The 15,417-nt window shown below is 45.4% G+C and overlaps 1 protein-coding gene across 5 annotated transcripts; it reads left to right on the forward strand.

Annotated features, from left to right (window-relative positions):
- Nucleotides 1-1,611: 1,611 nt before the first annotated feature.
- Nucleotides 1,612-15,363, forward strand: ppp1r1c (protein phosphatase 1, regulatory (inhibitor) subunit 1C). Of its 5 annotated transcripts, none has more exons than XM_081713316.1 (6): nucleotides 1,612-2,225; nucleotides 3,134-3,194; nucleotides 7,385-7,416; nucleotides 7,771-7,837; nucleotides 11,632-11,681; nucleotides 12,351-13,099. In XM_081713316.1, exons 1-6 carry the CDS (start codon nucleotides 2,145-2,147, stop codon nucleotides 12,672-12,674), a joined length of 615 nt encoding a protein of 204 aa, XP_081569442.1. In that variant the 5' UTR covers nucleotides 1,612-2,144; the 3' UTR covers nucleotides 12,675-13,099. The 5 variants fall into 5 exon arrangements, with proteins under 5 accessions (XP_081569442.1, XP_081569441.1, XP_026878290.1 ...); XM_081713315.1 differs by having other exon boundaries at nucleotides 1,628-2,225; nucleotides 7,382-7,416; nucleotides 12,351-13,089; XM_027022489.3 differs by having other exon boundaries at nucleotides 1,633-2,225; nucleotides 7,382-7,416; nucleotides 11,632-11,835; nucleotides 12,351-12,554.
- The last annotated feature ends 54 nt before the right edge of the window (nucleotides 15,364-15,417 follow it).

The raw sequence follows: 15,417 nt of genomic DNA on the forward strand, positions 1-15,417 counted from the left end.
AATGTTGTTGGGGAAATGTGTAAGGACGGGGACAACAGTGGGCTTTAAAGAGCAGGACAAGTCTGCTGGTCACCTCCTCCTTGAACAGGACTGTGTTTGCAAACACCATTTATCATCTGTAAAACCGCCTAAACTCTTCAAATCCACCACATTCTGATCTCGGGGGGCTCACGTGACCGGGTTCCACAGCGTAGTAAGTGTGACGACTTCCTGGAGGTTTAAACCCTGCAGAGTTTTCCACCACCCAGAGGAAGCGATGTGGTTGGGATGTTTAGGGTTCGGTCAGTTAGGTTTAGGGTTAGTGTTCAGGACCAGGACTGGGAAACGCTGTGTTGGTTGTGCGCTACCCATAACCCTACATGTCCTTATATCTGGATGAACCTTGGAGCGCGTCGTAGCGTTAAGTGCTTCAAAGTTGGGATGTTGAACCCTTCACCAGGAGGTTTTTTTTAAAACCTGTAAATGATCAAGCCTGAGAAATTCAGTTCCAATCACAGTCCACCTCACCTGGCCACAGTCTACCCGCACCCCCGAGACCTCAGCAGACCAGAGCCGGAAGGTTCCATGGGACTGGAAACTAAACTCACCTGGCTACAGTCTCCCCAGTGTTGCCTTTAAGACTTGATCCTACAAGGCTGTTTGCTAAGTCCTTAGTGACGTGAAACTGGCGCCCTGGTGCACTTACGCACAGTTATCTGCTGTGATCTAGAATTGCCTGTCCAGTTCTAGATTAATGCTACACCCACTTCTGCTAATGCACCTGCTATTGACAAAACATATTTAATCAATATTACCTTCAGAATATAGAAGATAACAATCTGATATTTATGTTGCAGGCTCAACATTTTGCCCTTTTCAAGTTTTAATTGAATGCTGTATGCTTCATGTAACATTACATAATTTAAAGACTTTCTTTCTCCTTATTACGGGTCTTGTTTGGGTTTGCTGCTAATAACCTGCACGGCGACAGGGGGGTCGATAGAGACGCGCTGAGTGGCAGGCGGCCAGCAGCCAAAATAAATGGCTGAATTGGAATGCGTCCTAACCAAGATGAGGGGGATCACGTTTACTCCAGCAGTTTTCTTGAAATAATTTTGTAAATGTACATTACTCAGCGATATGTGTATAGATTCAGGTAACACTTTGTTGTTTTATGTCATGTTTGGGTTTTTTTTTTTTTACTATATGAGCATTAGACTGCTTCTGTTTGTTATAAGCTTTTCAGTCGATAGTCTTAGTTCTCAGTTCGTCTGTTCTGAATTTTTATATCTGTGCAGTCACACCTCCAAAAACTGGCTGGAAGCACCTAAAAATAATCTTGCTGTTTTAGGATGGATTTGGACTCCTTGCCCCTGAAAACCTGAATAATTAAAAAACCATAAATGATGTGTCAGAGTGATCGAGGATGTAATGTGTTATCACAGCAAAGCTGCTCTCATCTCAACCCTCTGCCTTTGTCCAGGAAATCAAATCCAGGCACGGGGTGAGCAGAAGGGGAAAAACGCAGCGTGCTTTGTGAACTTGGGTCATCAATAACATAGCTCACATCAGCACGTCTGGCCGGGGGGGTTATATTGCTCTGCTTAGAGACTCACTAATACTGCTGAGGGTGGAGTCTGCACATCAGCTGTTTGAGGCCACACACACACACACACTGCTCTTACAGAACATCCGGGGAACAGGACACAGGGAGTCCCAGCACAGGACAGGGGTTTGCTGGACAATACTGGAAGTGAGGTGATTTTGTCTCTGTGCTGGATGACTGGAGAGGACATGGGCAGAGCTGGACTGGACTAACCCCCTGCTTAAGGCATTTTTCTCTCCCTCTCTCTCTCTTTCTCTCTCTCTCTCCTTCCTTCCCTCTCTCCCTGTGCGTGGTGGAACAAGAGAAGGTGGGAGATCCAGGACAGAGACTCTTAAGTGGAGTTCGTACGGAGGTGGGTCAGTGCTGAACCTGCCTACAGCTGCCCTGGGACGCACCACACAGCTGTTCTTTGTCCTCACGCTCTTCCTCTCCCCCACACGCTCTCTCGCGCTCTCTCTCTCACTCTCGTCCTCTCTTCCTCTCCCCCACACGCTCTCTCTCTCTCTCTCTCTCTCTCTCTCTCGCTCTCTCCCTCTGCGCCTGTTTGCTAACCCTGAACATGGAGCCCAACAGTCCCAAGAAGATCCAGTTTGCTGTGCCACCTTTTCAGAGCCATCTGGACCCTCAGGCAGCAGAACATGTGAGTATAAGTGGTAGCGGGGGGTCTTCACGGGGGATGGGGGGGTCTCCTCTTTCTCTGAGACGAGCATATTGTTGTCTGCGGAGGGGACGTCCTGAGGCACTCGGAGTGCTTAGCTGACAGATCAGTTATGAAACACAGGCTCGTCTGCCTTGCGCTGCCCGTTGGTTATGGTGTCCAGTGAGGCCGACGGTAACCTTATACATGCAGAGCAGAGAGGCTTCCTGTGCAGGGCTGAACCGACAAACACTGCTGGCTCGTGAGAACTTTGTGTGCTCTCAGGCTTCTCGTGTCCATTAAACACAGTGGCATCTGTTCTCCAGATCAGGCTGCGGGTGTTGTGTTACTAATGCGTACGCTCTTCTTCAGCCCAACGTATGAAGTGTTGAGGCTCCGCAGAACAACGGCTGACTCTGTAGAATTGGGCAGGTTTTATGGCGCTTCTCAGTGGTCTTGTCTTTGCTGAGTTAGTGGGCTGTTGGACCGGGCCGCGTCAGAGCCATGTCCAATTATGGGTCTCGCTTAAATGGGAACAACACTGACCACTGCATGCACTGACGGGAGGGACCTGCTCCAGGAATACAGGTCTGGGATCTGATGAGAGGGTAGTGAAGACACCGATGTGTGCTGCTAGTTCAGTTTTGAGGCTGATCTGAAAACAGCCTGGCTTATGAGAAGGACATTATATCTTTGTAGGTTGTTGGGATTTAATACTGAACCTGATGTACATCTTCTGTCAAGTCCAGATGACTTAAAATCAATGTTGTATCAATATATTACCAGTTATATAGAATTTCTCTGTTAAAATCATCTCCCATAAGGCCTCTCATGCTCTTACTCTGTGTACCTCACTCTCTCACTCCTCACTCTCCCTTCTCACTCTCTCCCTCACTCTCTCTAATCCACAGATACGCAAGCGGAGACCCACTCCAGCAACACTCGTTATTTATAACGACCCCAGTGCATCAGGTAATATTAGGGACATGTTTCAAAAGGCTCTGCTGCCCACAAAAACACCAGGCTTTCTTTGAAGTGTGTGTGTGTGTGTGGGCATGGGGGAGGGGCAGCTCGACTACCGAGTCCATGGGGGTCAAGGCTAACGCAGCACATGCAGAACTGTCTGTTTCCTTCTAAGAAACTGTGACGTTTAACCTCACTGGGCCTCAGGTTAATAGAACTGTGACCATGACTCAGTAATCCCATTTACATCAAATAAATTATTAGTAATAATAATAATAAATACACTATAAATGGTCTTTTTACAAACCAAACTACATTTGCTGTTTTGGTGTATTCAGTGATTAGTAAGTCTCCTTTCAAAGAAAGTTTTCATGCAACTTTCACACATAAGTCGTGACTGTTGCAATGTGGAAGGGACTGTGTTGTGGGTATCGTGCCGTAGGGTACCACGCCGTAGGGTACCTGCTGTAGGGTACCGAGTTATAGCTCTTCCTCCATGGCCTGACCATTCCATTGTTTTGGTGTGTTTTGTCTGTTTACTGTGTTTACAGTGGTCTGATTACTGTGGTCACCTTTGCCTTATTTTACACATCATATAAGTATCAAGCCCTTCACAGAGCAATTATGTGCAGTGACTGAAGTTCACTGGCCTGGGGTCTGAGGGAAGACGGCTCAGTGTCCTGTCCTGCACACTGTAGCCAGGCTGAGATCATCATCAAAACATCGAGTTAGTGAAGAAAAAATGATGGAGGTTACCCAGGATTCTAGATTAAAAAACACTACTAACAATGTCAAGTGGTCGGGTTTTGCAGTGCGGTGCGTGTTATGTTTGGCGAGCAGCCTAGTGCTGTCCAGTGTTCCTTCCTGTTTATGTGCAAGATGTTCATATCTGACACCCACTGCAGGGGCGCTTAGACGTGCGTGTTCAGCCTTGACAGGGTCATCATGAGCATATCGGGAGCCTTTAGTGTAGGATAGCAATCTTATTTCCTGAGTTGTTTTGTCTAGCACTGACAAGATTGGAAGTGTTATGAAAACTATTAAGAGGGGTTCAAAGGTTAGGGGTCATGGGCAGGAATCTGAGACTAAAGTTCATAAGGTTCTCTGGGTTGGCGGCACGGCTACAAGCCTGCATAACACTAAAGACTTCGGGGACTGTGTCAGGCTGTGACAGGTTGAAAGATTTCAGTGGGCGGCAGCCTAGATGTGGGCGGGGACAGGTGTGCCCCACAATGCACATGGTAGCAGAGCTGCAGGCCCATATCTGAACAAACAGCCTCCCATGGCGTTACCATATGGACGGTACCGTGTTGCTGCGAGAGCCTGTCCACTCAGCCCAAGCACAAGACACCATATTCCCCGTCACTGTGCAGAACTCCCCAAGAGTCACTGATGAGTGGAGAAACAGCCGTGCGCTGGTGCCAGCAGACTCCTGAGGAAACACCCCTCAGCTCAGGTTCAGCTAGACCTGTGGTCAGGGAGTAGGGTCGTTTATGGAGGTAGCGCTTAAAAAAAAAAAAGATGCTGGCCAGCGTTCTGCCATAGCATTGACATTTAAGTAAAGGTCAACAATGAATAATCAAAAAGGCCATTTTTATAACAATCTTGTTACATCATTGGTTGAACTGTCCAAGGTCTGTGGGCTCTTTGTGAGGAACTCCGTGTGTATGTGTGTGTGTGTGTGTGTGCTCAGTGCTGGGTGATTTTGCAACAAGGGAAAGAAGCATTACACATTAACCTTGACACATTAACCTTTGACCCGTGGCTGTCTCTGTGTGGTCAGATACCCAGTCAGTAGTGCATGTGCAGTATGCTTCCGCTGACGGCTCTGAGTCACAGATCCCCTCACATCAGGGGCAAAAGAAAAACTACTGCACGAGGACACCCTGCGCTCGGGATTATGCCCGCATTGTGGGCGAAAGACAATGTACTGAAATCTTCCTTTCTTAGAAGTTATAAAAGTACATCGAGTTTGACAACATAAGACAAAGAAAGAAAATACGCTTTTTGGCTGTGTGCTGATTTTTTTTCACCTTTGGAAAGAATTAAAAATGGTTTAATTTTTAGTGTTTTTAATTAACCCTGTGTTTCGGTGCTCTTGGCCGAATAATAATGGCGTGTGTCCATTCTCTTTCTGGCCACGCGGGAGAAATAAATGGGTCGATCTGGGTTAATAAGGAGCGGTCAACGCGCCGAATCTTACGGGCGGCAGCTAAACCGTCACGCTGAAGTGCGCCAGCACCGCCATCCACGTGCCAGCCGAGAGGCGCTGGATTCAGAATCCCGCGGCCTTATTCTCAGCGAGCATGCGGGAGAAAAAAAAAGTTCCAAGTGTTTATTTCTGCATCTCCGGTGCCAGGCATTTCTTACCGAACACTCGATAATTATTGCCAATGGGACTTCTCTTCATGCACAAAGCACTTGTTTACTTCCATGCGTCGCTGCGAAGGACTTTATAGATGAATCCTCTCGCGACCTCTTCGTGCCACCGTGTTTTGTAACTATGCACAAAACACCAGAATCTGGAACCCCCCGTCCAGGCTTCCCAAATGGCTCGTGAATCGTTTCAGGCATGCATATTGCGTGCTTTATCTTGCATAGGTTCCTGGCCGGTTAGACGCTTGTTGCAGCGGCGCGCTTGTGCAGTGTTTGCCGGTTAACTGGCTCTGTCGCGACCGTGCCTTGTCGGCCTGTTGTAGGAGCGTGCGTTGGCGGAGAACGGACGCACAGAACACCATTCACACGACAAGCGGTTCTTTGTGACACTGCCATTTCTCTGCCATCGAAAAGGCGTGCCGCCGAGGCCCCATAAAGGGACCTTTCTGAAAGTCCGAAAACGTGCGTCACACCAAAGCTCCCTCTTAGAAAGCTCGAGACGGCTTGGCCGTCGGAGTTTGAAGCGGAGGGATCCGGAGCTTGCTTGGCGGTGCCGGTTGGACTGCACTGTTTCAGAACCCACGGATTTGGCTGCCGAACCCGTGCCTAATAACTCCCGTTGTGCAATACCCGCCTGCTGGGTTGGAGGCAGCACAGAAGCCGACGCAGAATAAGGTCTTTGGCTAACATTGAGTTACTGTGTAATCCCTCCTCTAGTCTCAGTGGGGATATTATTATTATTATTATTTGCACTTCAGGTATGAGCTCATTATGAAGTGCGCTCGGGACCATTGGGGAGCGTGTCTAAACAGCGCGCGTGTTGCTGCTCGCGCAGAGTCCAAGGAGCGTTGGCGAGCCTGTTTTCCCTTGGCCACTGCGACCTAGCGTGACGTCAGCCTGCGAGAAGGCCTGCGGACTGCGAAACTTGTCTTCATCCAGACCACGAACAGAACAGAACGTTGTACATGCAGTGGCATCATAAACATATTTTACTAGACGCCAGTAAAGTGTAATAATGTTTAAATGAATAATTAAGGTATTCGTCTACGAACGCAGTGTGTATGGTTTTCTCGTTAAATATGGTACTTTGCGTAATAAATATTTCAGAACATATTATGCATTTCTTAATATTTTTCAAATAAATGTCATAATTTACCACAGACCTTGGGCTCGTGCAAACCCGTATATTTAGACGAAAGTGAGAATACCCGAAGGTGTGTCGAGTAACCTTTTCACTTCCAGCTAGTTTAGTCAAATAGACACTGTGCCCATCTCTGCATTATAAGAAAAACACTCCTCCATGTTTGAACAAACTAAGAAAAATACACTTTCAAATGGTTTCTGTTTTTAAACAATATTTCTGCCTAGTTCTCCAAGGCACTGTGTCCTTTTGTCACGGTGCGCGCTCCCCCTCTGAGCTCAGGCAGTGTATGGTGCGTATCCACGCGGAGGGAGAGCGTGAGAGGTCCGTGCATGGCTGAGGCTAGCTGCCTGCTCCAACCGCTGCTGCTTATTATGGGATGGCATCCATTATGTTAAGGGCTCTGGAGAGCGAACAGGCTTGGAGCAGTAGAGAAAGTCTGACACTCAGACCATGTCTGGGTGGAAATGATCTGTCTATATTGTTTTAATGTAGCAAGGACAGGCCTCTGTATAGAACCGTGGATAACACAGCCAAACACAACTCATCCCCTTTTCATGTTCTGTCTCCTTTGTCTATTTTGGACCAAATATTAGATGAAAAATGTCGGTAGATTATATTTCAGGCACATGCTGAAAACCCTGTTTCTCTGTAACTCTCTCTCACTCTTTCTCTACAGCAGATGAAAAGCAGACCACGAGCACCCTGGCCGAGGTGTGTACTGAAACCTCCTGTCTGCCGTAAACTGCAGGAAGAGACCCACATGCCTGCACTTAACCTTTTAGCGTGGCACTTTGATCCATATTCCCCTATCACAATCTCAGACATCACATGACCGCATCACATTATCACATGACATGGTCCCCCACACACACACACTCCCATCTTCCTCCACACGTGCACCCTGAGCTCAGCCCTGGTTCGGTCTGCTCCACTCTGCTGTGAGATGAAGAGAGCTCTCATGCGTTTCTCATCGATTACTTGGAACGGAGCTCTTGAAATAGAGTGTGTGTGTGAAAGGTTATCCTGATTCTATCTCACGTTGTGCTTTTCCACTGTCCATGCCAGACCCAGTCTGCCCAACTGTCTCCAGCCCAGAGGAAGACAAGTGTCTACACACCGCCCACCATGAGAGGTACACACACGCAAACACATACAGTCTCCATGCCAGCTATGCCATCTGTCCCTCCAGTCCATTACACTTTTCTTCTTCTTCTTCTTCTTCTTCTTCTTCTTCTTCTTCCTCTTCTTCTTATTATTATTATCATCATCATCATCATCATCGTTCTTACAAATGCATCATGATCTCAAAGCATCAATCTGAAGATGGAAATTCAATTGCATTGATTTTGGAGTCTTAAATTCTAATCAGCATGCAATGAAATATATGATCATTTACAAAACCAGATTAATTTTTTGAGAAATTAAAATATTCATCTTATTTTGCAACACCCACTAACTCAAGAATGAACAGTTTGGTGTGTTGTTTTGCTGTGTAAACACTTCCTTTTGTGTGTGTGTGTATTTCATATGTTTTTAAAAAGAACTCTGAATCATACAAAAATCATCGGATCAGCATAATCGCAACATGGTGAAAATGTGACATTTAATGATGTCCAGTCAGGTTTCCCAGATAATCACAATCAAATCGAATCGTTGTGAAGTCAGAGATTTAGCCCTTTACTAACACCCATCACAGCAGGCCTGTACCACCTTGATACTGTCTCTGTAACCATGACAACTGACAACAACAATGCACACACCCGCTTAGGCCCCGCCCCCACACCATCCTCATCACTGGTGTCTCCACCACAAAAATCACATAACACAGGGTGCACCTGCCCCATGTAGTTATCCACTCACAGACAGTGCAGTTCACACCACACACTGCACATCTATGAATTATTTCTCTTCTTATCAATAATTAGTATTCATTGATGAGTTATTAATTACCTCAGCTCTATTATATCCTCATAGCCTACTATAATTGGTATGTAATGAAAATTGTGATATTGGTAATACTATTACCTATGCACATTCATTTACATATAGTAAATATGTATTTACATATATTTACATACATAGTCTACATATAGACTATATCTATCTCGCACATGTGCATCAATTCAGATTTAATAGCGTGTTGATTGTAAACAAACCTATTGCATAAATCAGGGTCCGAGTCCTAGGTGAGAGTCTTCGGTGCCTTGACACACCTGTTTACACTCATCAGTTAGTACACCTTTTCTGAGGAGTCAGACAAGCAGACTTATTGTTATGATGATGATGATGATGATGATTATTATTATTATTTACATTTATATAGTGCCTTTCTCAGACTCAGAGACGCTTCACAGACAGGTATCAGTCTTGACCGTAAGCTGTGACTTGCCCTCACAAACAGAACACTGACGGAGACCATAATCCAGCATGAATTCAGTCTAACGTGCAGGGTTTTGTGGGACGTACCATCCTTGGAGACGTGTAGGTGTTTGCGCTCCTGTTGTCAGGATTACATAGTTGCAGCAGCGCCGTCACTTGCACTGTATGTGTCAATAATACCTGAATCCAGAACCAACCAGGGGGGTTAATGACCCACACCATGAGTACTGGAAGGGTACTGACCCACAGTCTACCATGCCATCTGTCATGCCCGCACACTGTGCCAGAGAAGTGGCTGGAATACCTCATGTGTGGTGTGCCCTTTGCACTTTACACTTTCCATTTTAAATTTCTTTCCTGAAAGCATCAACCAGGGCTTCTGGTGCTATCTCACTTCTTACATATATTTTGCCTTTAATTTAATAATTTAATCAGATTTTTTTTGTGTGTCAAAGAATATTTTAAGTTTTTTTTTTTTCTTTCTCATTTTGTCAGCAAGTGCTTTTACTTTTACAGGTGACCCTTTCCAAACTCTGTGTCCTGCTCTCTGCTCGTCTACACATAAGAGTTATCTGTATCTAGTGTTATCTGTATTCATACCCGCACTGGTCTGCTTGCGTGATTAGGAGCTGGCAGAGTCTTCCTCGAGGCTGAGGAGAGTCTTCCTCGAGGCTGAGGTCTCAGTGGGTCAGCCCGGCCCCGAGGGCCCAGGTTTAGGGCGTCGGCCTCTGTTTTGCTATCTCAGCACAGAGCTAGGATTTGCAATTCCTCTCTCTAAGGGAGCAGTGGGGGTGGGGCATGTCTGGATGGAGAGGCTTTCCTATGGCTGGGATGTGGACGGAGGATGGTGGGTGGAGGCGTGCGCAGGCTCACGGACGGAGCCATTTCCTGGTGAGCCGATCGATGAGCGCAGACGCATCGTCCTGGTGCACTAGCTGCTGAGCAGGGCAGAAAGCTCCAGAGTAAAGAGCCGCATCAGCATTCCCATCCAAGACGCGTGACGCCACTCACACGCCTCGGGCTGTCTTCACCCAAGCGCCCTGAGTTCTCCACCCAAGCACCAGTCATGTCCACTCAGTGCCGTCTGGATTTGGCGTGGATTCTCTGTGAGATAACGGGAACCCGTTGTGATTGGTTTAAACATGCCCCTGCTGCACGTCTCGGTGGTTTCGCACATGACTGACCGCGTGAAACTCACTCCCGGTTCCCGCATGCCAGGGTCGATGCTGTCGTCATGGCGATGTTGTCTACAATCACTGAAGAACTAAAGAGAGCCTCACAGGTGGAACGAATTAATTAAACTTTAGCAGAGTTGGTAGGTGAGCAGGTAGCGTGAGGCCATGGTGTGTGTAAAGAGGTGCTCTCAGCTGAGCAGAGGGAAGCAGAAGAGTGCCGACCCCCCTCCCTTTACAGGTGGGCTGTCGGCCAGGCCTCCAGCACTCTAAACTCTAAAAGCTGTCCATCTTACAGAGGAGGCGGAGCCTGTTTACTATAATCCATTATTTATAATCCACTGGTTCTGTGGCTCGCTAAGAGCAGAGATACAGGGGCAAGAAAGTGAGCGCCAATTCAGCCGGCCCCTTTACCGCTCTCGTCCTCCTCCTTTGTTTTTACATTGTTTTTAATGATTAATTTATATTTTTATTTTTTAGTTTGTGCCCTTTATGTTTTCTTGCTCTAAACACTATAACACTCTCCATTAAAAGGATGATGACCAACTCTCCAGTGAGGTGCTCATGACTTATCTGGTGAAGACTCACAGAATGAGTCCAGTTTTGATGTGTTTATATTAAACCTTCATTTTCATTTTTCTGTTCTCTCTCTCTCTCACTCACACACACACTCACACATAGTCACACATACACACACACTCACACTCACATACACACACACCCCCTCTCTCTTCCAGCTAAGACTGCTATGAGAGAAGTGTCATGTTACTGTGTAATTTGGCGCATGATGCTGATCTGCAGTCAGGATATATGCTGCATATACTGAAACATGGCGACAGTGCGCCTGATAGCAGACGGCTCTGATAACAGTAGACTTTCCCCCACAATTATCAGATTCTGTTGGTAAACAAGGACAGATAGTTCACTGAAATTCTGAGACCACAGGACAAAATAACTGGACTGTTCTGCAGTGTGCAGGAGAGCTGGTTATTTATCCATTTAATCCTGCATATCATATTTCACTGTGTTCATAGAGACATCTACATTTTATAAATCTGAAGTGTCAGAGGCTTGTTTATAATACAGTTTATACTTTCATACACTTTGTATGCTGATAGCCCTTGTCCACTGTATGGCGGTGTGCTCTTTGTTTTCCTTGTGTGTGTGTGTGTGTGTGTGTGTGTGTGTGTGTGTGTGTGTGTATGTGTGTGTGTATGTGTGTATATGTGTGTGTGTGTGTGTGTGTGTATATGTGTGTATATGTGTGTATATGTGTGTATATGTGTGTATATGTGTGTGTGTGTGTGTGTGTGTATGTGTGTGTGTATGTGTGTGTATGCGTGCGTGCGTGTGTGTGTGTGTGCGCTGAGTACAGAACTGCAGTCGATGGTGGAGCAGCACTTTCAGCAAAAGGAGCAGCTGGAGGTGGGGCTCTGTGACAGTCCAGACACGCCCAGTCCAATCACAGAGCAGCACTATGGCAACGCAGTCCAATGGGCCAATCACAACTGTCCAGAGCCAAATGGCAATGAGTCTTATGTCAGTTGTGATGGGCAGGCAGGAAGCAGTAATGCAGGGGGTAAGTGTAGATCAGAGGCCATCAGAATTTAAAGATCCCTCACTCTCAATGGGAAAAGTTAGCACAGGAGCAGTTCAATCCACGTTTAAAACCCTCTGAAAATGTCAACAGTGTGTCCAGAATAAACAGTCCTAGACAGCCTGACCTCTTTTGGAATTACAGCGTAATCTGGGGTGAGTCTTAATCCTTTGGCTACACAGATTAATGACTGCTAAAACATTAGGACCGCTCAACCCTTTTCTGTTTAATTGAATTTAGCAAATGGGGCGGGGGAACTTTGAACTTTGGTTACTTGTGAAGATTTGCAAAGTTTGACTTGATTCTACCAAAGGGGTGTGTTAACGTCATGGCGAGGGTGATGATAGATGAAGGTGTCTTGAAGAGTTTCTCTGTGTGCCGATGAGTCTCTCTCTGTTTCCTGTCTCTCCTTTACCGTCTTTTGCTGTTACCTTTCTTCTGGGAATGATCATTATTTTGATTCTGGTTGCCATATTCTTTTGTGTGTTCACATGCAGAGGGGTCACCAGAGACACCAGAGTGTCAGCCGCAAAGCTTGTCCAGTCCCTCGACTGTGTCGCGATAACCTTCTCCGTCAGAGGACTGCACCGCACGCTTCCTTTCCTCATAATCATTGTACTCGCTCCTCACAACTTGTTTCTATGAGAAACTTTTTTTTTTTTTTTCTGTGTACATACTCACACTGTTCTGTTACTCAAAACTATGCCAACCATATCAATCATGTTTACTTACATATTCTGTACCTCTTCTGTTTGGGTTTCACGATATACTTGTTTATAACTGTCGACAATTCGTACAAAAAAAAGTATACACATTTGTGATTTATTTGAAAATATTACATTTGTAATAATTTAAGAATGTATCTCTGGTGTGAAAAAAATACTGGTAGCATATTTTCTGGCACATTCAGATGGGTTGTAAAAAATTCTGACCTTATTTATGTAATGATGGTTCACACAACTAGAATGACAGAAATAAAGGTGTTTTTTTTCAAGCTTGAAACAGAAAATCTCGTGGAGTGTGTGGTGTTTCTTAGCAGGCGTTATCACAGCATTCCGCATGACCATGTCACTCCCCTACACGTCACACCATCAGGACTGACCGCAAGCAGCCAAGAGACGTGAATGACAGATTCTCCTCTACCTCTCAGTACCGTTATCAGAACTTGGACTGGGTTGGTCTGGGTCGGGTCGGGTTGTGTTCATTTGTTCTGACTGAGCTCATGTCCCTCACAGGCGTGTGTCACTGTTCTGAGTTATCACGGTGATCACTGTTAAATAGCAGAGCGAATTCCACTTTGAACTTTCTCTCCAGTAGCTGAGAGGTTTTCAGAAAGTGGGCTATGAATCCAAAAGGTCAGAGCAGATGCTCTGTGGCAGCGAGTGTTGGGATTCATGTTGTTGTGTATCTCTGTGCAGGTAAAGAACCATCAGACATTCAGCACGCCAGCCAGGAGGAGTGTTACCCCCCCAGATGCTCCCAGTCCCCACTGGCCACGCTATCTGAGGAGCCAGCACACACACCACGTCGACGCAAAGACACACCTTACCAGCATCAGCCACTTGTCTCAGCAGGTAGGAGCTCACACGCGCGTTATTAGTCACATGACCACTGCGAAGTTCCAGAACCACATATACCCGAATGTTCTACCTAAGCAGATCCTTGCTCTGCACACTGTGGCAGATTCACTGAAGACAAATATGCTGCTCATTTAAAATAAAAATAAAACCAAAACAAGAAAAAAAACAGCGTGGTAGGAGCAGCAGGCAGGAAGGAAACTAACCAAACCACGTCTAGCAGTGACTGGAGCTCTCTGCCGTTCCTTCAGCCTAGTTACATTAGCATGGCTAAACTTAAGGGCTTTAGGGAAAAGTTCCAGCAATATTTGTGTATTTGGCCAGATTTGGTTAGTTGTGGAATTTTAATACAATGTAAGCGAAACATGTCTACGAATAGATGAAGGTCTTCACTCATGGCTATGTGGAGACCTCTTTACGTAGTGTGTGAGAAGGAGCGGGATCTGTGAGAAGACAAAAGGACCGGGCGTCTTTTTTTTTTTTTTTTTTTTATAAAGACGCGACATTTTTCTGTGTAAGAGAAACGAAACAGTCCAGGGGGTACTTTAGGCCATCGCCTCGGCAACAGCAGCCGCTGATGTCACTCCGCTGTGACAGCAGATCAAACCATACCGGGTTTCTAGGAAGTATCCCAAACTGCTCTCTGTCTCAGTCTCCCTTCCCTCACCACAGGCCTGAAGACAGCGAAAGGCCAGGCAGAGTCTTCCTCGGCATTTCTGGAGGATGAAGAGGAGCTTCAGTAAGGAGAGTAACCAGCAGCCAGAGAGAACACAAATTAAGGTTTAATTAGTAAGCAAGGGATTGGAATGGTACGATCCAAAATGGTACGATCCACCTGTCTAACACCTCCCACCGTGTTCTTATTTGTCTGTTTTGCTTTAATTTCTTTTCTCTTCGTGTGAGGGTTGTAAAATTGGCAGAGAGGTCTTTAGTTTTTTTCTCTGAATATACTTCTTGTTTTATTATTACTTGATGATTAACAAATTACCGTCTTTTTCTTAAATCATCTCATATTTTCTCAATTTTAGTCTATCCATGTAGAGCTAGGGGGCTCACGCGAGAAACATCATAGACGGCGTGACCATGAACTGATAATCTCTGTTTGGTAATCTCATTTCTGATCACTCCAGATCAACCCCTCAATGCCGTATGTTTGTAGTACAGACGGTTTAATACACACAAACACATACACACACACACCAGCATGGTCTTCTGCACAAGATTATTCCAATGTCTAGGAATAAACAGAACAAAATATACTTGTGCTACTATATTACATCGACACTTTATTCTGGAGGTAAAACACGTCATAACCTGAAGAAAGGAACTGTTACAGCATTGGTTAGCCTGGTGCAATAGTGCTTAAACTGTTGTCTTGTAATTTCAAGGGATTACAAAAATGCTTAAATTTGTAATCTAACTGAAATTGCATGCCGTTTATATTTTGGGGGTGTTAGATTTAAAGAAAACTAAATGTATTTTTATAGCACAACTATTAAAACAGCTGTAATCGATGTTATATTTCTTGCAAATCTACGGCAGACACTGAAGGAGTCCGCACCTTCCCAGTGATCACACGCTCCGCCTCCCTAAAGTGACGTTTCCTGATTGGTTAATACAGCCAACATTGATGATTATTCTTTTTTGTTTGCTGATTACGATGGCAGGACAGTCATGGTACCTTATTTTTTTCTGAGCAACTTGCCTCATAGCTATAAGGATATAAAGGCTTCAGTTTCACTAATGTGTTCTTTAAAAAAATCTCCATTATGGTAGCTTTAAGGTGAATTATTTTCAGGCTGAAGTTTCATGTTGACGAACCATGTCTGCTTCAGTGGCGTTGAAACGTATCTACAACAGTAACCTTATTTTCCTATCGGATGGTCTGCAATTTTGTGCATTAAACAGAAATAAACTGGCTTTATTGTTTCTTCTCCAAGGTACTTTTATCAGATATTTAGAACTAGATTATGTTGTGTTTGTGCGT

The sequence above is a fragment of the Electrophorus electricus genome, chromosome 4 (genome assembly GCF_041902795.1).
Source record: "Electrophorus electricus isolate QZ-2024a chromosome 4, ASM4190279v1, whole genome shotgun sequence".
Classification (NCBI taxonomy): domain Eukaryota; kingdom Metazoa; phylum Chordata; class Actinopteri; order Gymnotiformes; family Gymnotidae; genus Electrophorus; species Electrophorus electricus.

Excerpts from the sequence above, each read along its gene's own strand:
- ppp1r1c (XM_081713315.1), top strand. The coding sequence starts at position 2,145 with ATGGAGCCCAACAGTCCCAAGAAGATCCAGTTTGCTGTGCCACCTTTT. Across the intron at positions 7,417-7,770 it reads CCACGAGCACCCTGGCCGAG|ACCCAGTCTGCCCAACTGTC; the intron begins GTGTGTACTGAA and ends TGTCCATGCCAG. Across the intron at positions 11,682-12,350 it reads AGCAAAAGGAGCAGCTGGAG|AGGGGTCACCAGAGACACCA; the intron begins GTGGGGCTCTGT and ends GTTCACATGCAG.